At 40.7% G+C, this 8,653-nt stretch overlaps 1 protein-coding gene across 1 annotated transcript; it reads right to left on the bottom strand.

Moving 5' to 3' along the window:
• Positions 1-3,109: 3,109 nt before the first annotated feature.
• LOC110690046 (polyadenylate-binding protein 2-like) lies at positions 3,110-7,796 on the bottom strand. The gene is made up of 9 exons (XM_021866874.1): positions 7,493-7,796; positions 6,250-6,368; positions 5,362-6,018; positions 5,206-5,283; positions 5,024-5,113; positions 4,295-4,429; positions 4,013-4,189; positions 3,742-3,933; positions 3,110-3,633 (listed from the first exon to the last, which is right to left on the bottom strand). The coding sequence occupies exons 1-9, from the start codon at positions 7,794-7,796 to the stop codon at positions 3,391-3,393; spliced, it is 1,995 nt and encodes a 664-aa protein (XP_021722566.1). The 3' UTR covers positions 3,110-3,390.
• Positions 7,797-8,653: the final 857 nt, after the last annotated feature.

The following is an 8,653-nucleotide window of genomic DNA, read 5'->3' as shown; positions in this document are numbered from 1 at the left end:
GGAAGGAGCCTGGGAAGGTTCCTCAACCCTCCGTTTCAGCATTTTGGATATGAAGCGAGGAACATTCTTGCTTTCAGCCTGAAAAAGGTACAAAATGACCACAACCGATTAGTAGTAGCCTGAAGGCACAAATCTTTGCAAGTAAAAGGCACAACCGGAGCTTACCCCATCATCTTTGGCCACCAGTTAGGCTCTCTTCTTTTCCAGCTGATCCTTCCGGATCTGGGCTACAGATCTAGCAGGAGTCTTCTCAGGCGGCACCATCTCTAGACCTTTTTCTGCAAAAGAACAATTAACAAGTCAACTACATCAGAACCAAAGAGACGGCATCAGAAAGCCGGTTAAATAGTTCTACATACGTTTGCTAAAAAGGGTGCTAAGGCTGCAGGTGGAGAGGAAAGCCTCATTCTTGAGCCAGTCCGGATGGGGTACCTAGTTCTTGGGTACAATTATTTCAGAACCATCATCCAGAGGCATGGTGGTCCTCTTAAAAAATTCGGCTCCATTATTTGTGTCCAGGCTTCCTCAAGGACACGTGGAAGGACACACTTTTTCCCCAGGAGATCCGGCTCCTTATTATACTGGCGGAGCTGATGGTTCAGATGTTTAGAAGGGGAGGAAACCAAGTAAAACTTGCTTTTCCAATTGCTCCACTTAGACGGCTTGTCCAGTGTCATCATATACTCCGGATATACTCCGGATGGGTGGTTAAAGTGTACCACGCCTTCTAGCCGCCTGGGGCATAGCTCAAGTAATGCATATGTGCAAACGCCTCCCAACTGGGCGTTATGTCCTGCATCACGCAGGCGGCGACATAACTTAAAATATTCACCCAAGACCACGCCTTCTAGCCGCCTGGGGCATAGCTCAATAATGCATATGTGCAAACGCCTCCCAGCTGGGCGCTATGTCCTACATCTCGCACGCGGCGACATAACTTAAAATATTCACCAAAGAATTGGATGTTAATTGCCAAACGCCAAGATCATAGCCCCTTAAAATGGCTTTGACTGCGTCATGAAGGGGGAACCGGAGGCTGGCTTTGAATGCCGCCTCATAACAGCCGAAATAATTGTCGGCATCATCTAAGTCGTCATCCCAGACGACGGTTACCTCAGCACGGCACCAGAATTTCCCACTTATCCCCAACCGAACATTTCTCTAAAAAGGTGGGAAAGGTGGCTGTAAGGGTGACAATGTCTCTAGCAGACATGTGCACCTCAGTGGGGTTGGTTATAGCCGGCCACTTGTGTGCATCCTCCTCACCAGCGACATCCGCCTGCAGTGAGGATGACTCCTCTGAGTCAGATTGCTGGACGGTCTCAGCGCCGTCTCCACCATCAGACTCTTCCAATATGTCGTCGCTTGGAGTGTTGGGTGCACCCGGAGGACTGTAGTACTCTATGTCAACCGGCACCCCAGCTGAGCCGTCTGATATATATTTAAGGTCAAATGTCGTCCGCTTCGTCCGAGCCATACTGTCCTGCACATGCACAGAGACGGTTGGATTCGAGAAAGAGAGAGGGTGGTCCAAACACCCCTACACGGCATCCTCAGTCCTAGACTCAGCCGTACCAGGAGACCGGCTGACTACTGTCCTAGGTCGTGCCGTGTGTGTGGTGGGTGAGTCCATTAAGCATACAGACGGAAAAGCTCAAAAGAGTTGCAAAGGGTAGAGACGGTACCTCAAATATGTTTTAAACGTGAAGCAGGTTGACCGGTTGAATCAACAGGCGGAGAAAAGTCAATTGCTTGCAAGATACCCAGACGGTTTCCCGGATGTACCCACTTGGAAAGCAAGAGAAAATTGTTGAAAATATACCCAAGCGGTGCTATGAGGCTCTGCTTAATGCTACCACAGGTTAATGCTACCAAAGACGGTTGACCGGCTTTAGGTGGTTTGAAAGCAGGGGAATCAGCTGAAGTATACCCAGACGGTTTTGATGCGCCTTGAGTGATGATAGCACAGGCGGTAACCGGTTGAGTCAGGAAGTAGCAAGTGGTTATGAAAGTAATGGCAGCCAGTCTTAGAGCTCTACGTTTACTCTCTCTCTCTAAAATTTTCTCAAGGATGTAAAATGAGGAGAAGGAAGGGGGAGGTCTTACTTATAGAGGAAACTCCCCCAGAAGGCGAACTGTCGCTTCCAAAAAAAAAACAAAAGAGGAGAGACGAACCGTCGCCTTCTCAACTTGTGACACCTGTCACAGGTGCCACGTGGCCTGCCACATCGCATCTGTGAGCGGCAAATGTTTAGTGTAAAATACCCAAGTCCACGTGGCCCTATTAGATGGTGACATGTGTCACCCTAAGAAAAGTTCGAAATGAACCAATCCTCTGCTGACACGTGGTACCCCATGTCCAAAGGCAGAAGATGGCCTTCTTGGCCCAATACATGAATCAGCCCACCAGCCTTTGGGTTCCATAACCTAGAAAGGGAGGGGGGGGGGCTGATCTTCAAACCCTATATATAGGGAGATATCCTCATTTATGAGGGGATATTCAGAAATATTCACAAAACAGAGCGATATTAATTGCAGATTCTCTCTCGAAATCCGAGAAGACTCTTTACTTTCCGCACTCTAAACTCTGTCCATACACACATACCTAACTTGATCGTCGGAGGCCAAACTCCACCCAACCGGAGCCTCCGTTGTTTTGCAGGTAGAGACGTTCAGCATCCAGTCTTGGAATCGTAACTCTCTCGAGAGACTCCAAAAACCCCAAAACACCTTGCGTGTTATGAACTAATGAGAACTTTAAAAATGCTTAATGAAGGTTAATGCTTTAATCATTTTATGGGCAGCAATAGCATTTTATTTCGCATACAATGGAACATTGTTCTGTGTTCCTTTCGAATTGATGCCTATCATTTTAATGTACATCTCAAGTTCTCTAAATTGTCATTTAAGGGGCAACTGTTACATTTTTTATCATTTTAATGCACATTTAATGTTTTCTAAAGTGTCAAATAAGGGGTAGCTGTTACATTTATTCTCATATATTGGAGCATTTTTCTTCTGTAGTACCTTTTGAGTAGATGCCTATCAAATGCACATTTTATGGTCTATACTCTATATAGGGTGCCAGGCTCGATCAGGTGGATAGGGCTAAACATCCCCGAGTTCAAAGATAAATTTTTGAACTTGCAAAGCAGTGTAAACTTGACCCACAAAAATTTTAAACGACAATGCACGAGTGTAAGAACTAGTTTCAAGCCAAAAAAGAAGTCTGATTGAGCATAGCAATCCTCCAAAAAACAAAACAATGCAAGACAGCAACATAACAAAACGAGAACCAAAATGTGTCAAGTTGCTGTTTAGAAAGGTATCTAAGCCTAAACTACCAAAAGGAATTTTCCACCAGCTGCAGCAATCCAATGCGTCTGCATCTTAAGATACCAGGTTGTCATTGAGTGACAATGAAGCCAACTGATCTGCAGGATTACCACCCTGCTGTTGTGCAACATTCCTCAGAACTTCCATAGCCTCCGCAACTTTGGCCTTCAATGCATCTGGAGACTCAAGCAAATGCAGAACTTCAGTCTGGTCCATCTCTAGTAACATACCAGTCACCTTGGCAGCATTGTCATGCTCAATGGCATCCACCAGAGGGTACAAGCTTTCTCCGAGCATCTAAAGATGAAAAGAAAAGGTTGCCAGGTCAATTTCAACCACAAATCTACTGCAAGGCAAAATAATTGAAAACCTATATACATCATTGAAAAATCACAAGCAACATACTGTTCTTTGTTGCTCAGGAGATGCATTAGCCAAGGCAGTTGCTAATGCAGTGATGGGCACAGGCTGAGCAATTCCAGTATCACGGATAGGCATGCCGGCCATGTCATATCCAGGAAGCATAGTCCCAGGCATTGGGACTTCTGGCATGTTCCTCCCTGGTGGGTAACGATACACACGCCCCCTTGGAAGCATCTGAAATATCACAATAATTACATTTTATGCAACAGAATTGATAATGTCAAGCATCAAAACTGATAGAATTTAACTATACCTGCTGCTGCATCATTGGGACAGGCTGCTGATTTTGCTGTCCAGGACCAGCACCACGTCTACCTCCTGGGCGCTGACCCTGCTGACCCTGCTGCATAAAAGGCACAAAGAAATTGGGCATTGGGGCAGCTCCAGGTCTCACTCCAGGTACAAGCTGCTGTTGGTAGCCAAATCCACCCTAGAGCACAAACAAAAATGTTGAAATAATTAATAACAAATTTATATACAACACAAACAAAAATTTATTCTCAGATTTGAAGTACAACAGCTCTATGGTCCTTACTTGTGGAGGAATCATAGGTGGTGCTTGCCCATAGAAAATCTGTTGGCCAAGGCCAGGTGCTCCTGGAGGGTACATTGGCATTCGGGGACCAACAGAGGGTGCCATAGCTATTGGCCTCATTTGCGAAAACTGAGCCTGCAAAATAAATAAGCAAGCTATGATCATCATGCTAAACAATTCAGAAACAAATCAGAGGAATAATGGTAACCGTAGGTATCACATGGTATTGTAAAAGTGTTTTCTTAACCCTGCCGTCAGAAGCCATTCTTTTATTTTTATCAAGAAAAAAAACACGGCTAGTTGAGCATTACAAACCCATGATATGATGAGACTAACATATTAGCTAAACCTGTATTTGTCAATTGCATACATACAAACATAATAAAAGTAACATTCAGATTGTTTTCCAAATCTAATGAGGTGAATAGAAAATGGGAAAATCAGTCATGCAATATTCCAAAACTAATCAAAGCAACACAGTAGATGAAAGGCACCCAAACAAATGCTTCATCCTTTTATGGATCTTTCGTACTTCGAACACTATTCATACAAAATCAAATGTCAAAATTTGCAACGTTATTGGTCATTGATTAGCCTTAAATTTATATTTCAAAATCAATAGTATACATTGTTTCAAAAAGAAACAAAATAACTCTAGCACGTTTCAGGATCTTAGAGCTACTGTTGTATATGATATGAAAATCAAAAGGGGTGGATCCAGACGTTCACCTGCAAGCGAGCTCTTCTTTCTTCTTTACGCTGCGCTAGGGCAACATACAAAGGCTTGCTGACAATAATTTTTCCATTCATCTCGGCAAGCTGAGAAATTAAAATAGCTATCAATACTTGAAATTTAACATACACCAACATTTAACCATAAGTCTAAGTGAATCACAAGGAAACAGACTTACAGCTCGGGATGCCTCTTCGGGGTTTGAAAATGCCACAAAGCCAGATCCCTTACTTATTCCGCTAGGATCACGCATAACCTGTAGACATTCAAACAATAATTAAGACCTGCTACATTTATCATAGACGGGCACTAGATATGTTGAACACCTAAATACCTTGCAAGATGTAATTTTTCCAAACTCTGCAAACATCTCCTTAAGCTTCTCATCATCAACAGTATCATCCAAGTTCTTGATGTACAAATTGGCACCCTGGTACTTGTCAGCAGCTTCCTTCATGGTTTGCTCAAACTTTCCCTTCAGCTCCTGCTCCCTTTCAGATTTCTTCTGTGCCTTCCCAACATACCACTCTTTGTCATCAAATTTCTTACCATTTAATGCCTCAACTGCATTGGCAGCATCTTCAGCATTATCAAAGTTCACAAATCCAAAACCTTTTGATTTCCCATCTGCATCCCTCATCACCACAGCACTGGTTATAGGTCCATATTCACCAAAAACTTTTCTCAGGTCATCATCGGTAGTTGCTTCGCCCAAATTCTTCACATACACATTGTTGAATCTTGTTCCACCCAAATTGGAATCTCTTTCCTGCTTACGAACAAAGTGCCCAACATACACTTGTTTATCATTGATCAGCATCCCGTTTAGCTTCTCTATGGCTTTTTGAGCAGCTTCTTCAAGATCAAACTGAACAAACCCAAATCCCTTAGACTGACCATTAGAATCAGTAGCTATCTTGCATGACAGGATGTTTCCAAAGGAAGAAAATGTGTCATGCAAAGCTTTGTGGTCAATGGATTTGTCCAAATTCTGCAAAATCACAAAAGATCAGAAAATATTCAGAGATTAAAATTGCTAAGCTGGACCAAGGAGGTTCCCAAACCCAAGAGACCTTTCTTTAAAAGATACTCATTGAAAAAAGGCAAAGGACTGAAGATAAATAAATGATAAAAAAAAATCTTAAATGGAAACATAAATCTTTCAAAAGAAACCAAAGCAAAAGCAAGACGAGCTATTTACAAGAAAAAAATAATCCTTTACCTTGATAAAGATATTACCAGACCCACTTTTACGAATACTAGGGTCTCGGTGAGAGTACATGACTCTAATAGGCTTTCCATTCAGAGGAGTGAAGTTCAACACATCCAATGCCCGTGCAGCTGTAAGGCAAAAATTGAACCAGGACTATAAGAAATTAGAAAATTCAGTAATTAACAATAATGATCTACTAAGCAAAAATCCATACAGAGCAACTTAGAACTTTAAGGCCTACTAACCAACAGCCTATAGCTAAATTTAATTCTCAATAATTATTTTAAATGAAATATTACAACTTTTAAAGTTGATTTATATTAGGCCTCCTTTGTTCAGTTAAAACAACAAACTTCAACAAACACATCATAAAAAAGAATGATTCACAGTTGGTAACATGTCCTAACAACTTTATCATTTCTATAATAAAAAGAAACAATATATAGAACAGACACCAAAGATTTAAATACCATACAATCAGACAGATAAATTACAAATAATTTGTATTACAGATTTAACCCAATATTAAATTAGATTACGCGGGAACATAATGACATATGGTAACTTAATTAATTTATCACAATATCCGAGTAATAACTATCTTAGCACAATTTCCAGTTTCTCACATCTCAATACCTGAACAACAAGAAATTCAGCCAACTACACCTATATAACACGCAGTACAAACACGTGGCAACAAACAAGATAAGACATGTAAATCACACCCCAATAGGATAATACGGAACACTATACTATCATTGCACAATCAACAAACAAGATAAGATATGTAAATCCAGAATCCAGAATCATGGCAACAAACAAGATAAGACATGTAAATCCAGAATCAAATGCTGCAAGCGGAGACACAAACAACATTGCACAATCAACAAACCACGAAAGGAAATGATCCACAATCGCCAATTCATATACCGGAAAACAGAAAATCTTCAACCTGGGAGTTTATATACATTACAGCATAATTATCTAAACAGCGTATTAAATTTAACTATGACTTAAAACACAATCAACCTAACAACATTGATTCATTAACAAGTCATTAGAATTCAGTAAAATTTACGCCGAATAGTAACAACATGCAGCAATCAACAATGCAGACAAATAAACATCAACAGCAATCAAACGCAGAAATCATTTCAAAACCAAATCGAAACAAAAACACAAAAATAATAATTTCTGCCATTAAAATCAACATTAAACAAAAGAATATCGAGAAAAAACGAAGAGAACAAACCATCTTGAGGGTTGCTGAAGTTGACATAACCATATCCAAGAGATCGGCGAGTTGATAAATCCCTGCAAACCCTAACAGAAATAACCTGACCAATCTGGTTAAATAGATCGTAAAGCTGCGAATCATTGACATTGAAGTCGAGGTCACCGACGTAAAGCGACGTCGTAACAAACGCCGCAGCACCAGCACCACCATTGCCAGCAGCACCAGCACCAGCGGCGCCATTGGGGTTCGCCACTCCATTAGGAGCACCCGCAACTGGAGCCGAAGCCGAAGCCGAAGCCGGAGTCTGAACTTGAGCCATTTCTAACAAAGCACACAAATAAATCAACACAATTTTCTACTGATTTTTTATAAAGGATACTCTCTCAATCTCTCCTCGAATAATAATATCAGTTGCAAAAAAAAAAAAAAAACGATAAAACCCTAGAAATGACACTGATAATTTGTGAAAACCCTGTAAATATTTTTTGGGAGATTTTGGGTGATAAATTGAGGAGAGAGAGTGATAAATCGTCGTGAAAATTAAACGACGATGAAAAAGAAGGGAGAAAAATGGAGAAAAGAATGAATTTTTTTTGGTGTTTTTGATGAGAGGTTGGGAGGGCAGACAGACGGGGGGACTGCACCGCAACCCGGGAATGAATAACAGTTTGGTTTATATACCAAGGAAGATGAAGATGGTGGGCTTTTGTTGGGCTTGTGAGATTGAAAACCCTAGTGTGTCATAAGTAAATCTTTGCCGTTGGATTGGGATTGGTTTTAGTCAATTGATTGTTTTTTGGTCAAAGGAGTGATATCATATTGATAATCACAGGTTTTATGATGCAAGGTGGGATTCGATTGATGACTACTGATTTTGTAGGGGGAAGTAGGGGATCTTATACTGCACTAGTACTATTTTTAAGGAAAATTTATTACTCTTCTGTTTCGTATTAATTACAACACTTTTTTTTTATCCGTTTTATATTAATTGCAACACTTTTATATTTGAAAACGACCCACTATTACTTTATAATTTCTCTTTTCCACTAACTCCACTTTCACAAATATTTTATTATTTCTCTTTCCTATCAATCCCACTTACACTACTTTTTTATTATTTCTCTCTCTTACAAACAATACTTTATATAATAAAATAAAATCCTCTTTTAGACCTCA

This window comes from Chenopodium quinoa, unplaced genomic scaffold, assembly GCF_001683475.1.
Source record: "Chenopodium quinoa cultivar QQ74 unplaced genomic scaffold, ASM168347v1, whole genome shotgun sequence".
Taxonomy (NCBI): Eukaryota; Viridiplantae; Streptophyta; class Magnoliopsida; order Caryophyllales; family Amaranthaceae; genus Chenopodium; species Chenopodium quinoa.
Note: the sequence above shows the minus strand (reverse complement) of the source record. Positions and strands in the feature narration are given on the sequence as shown.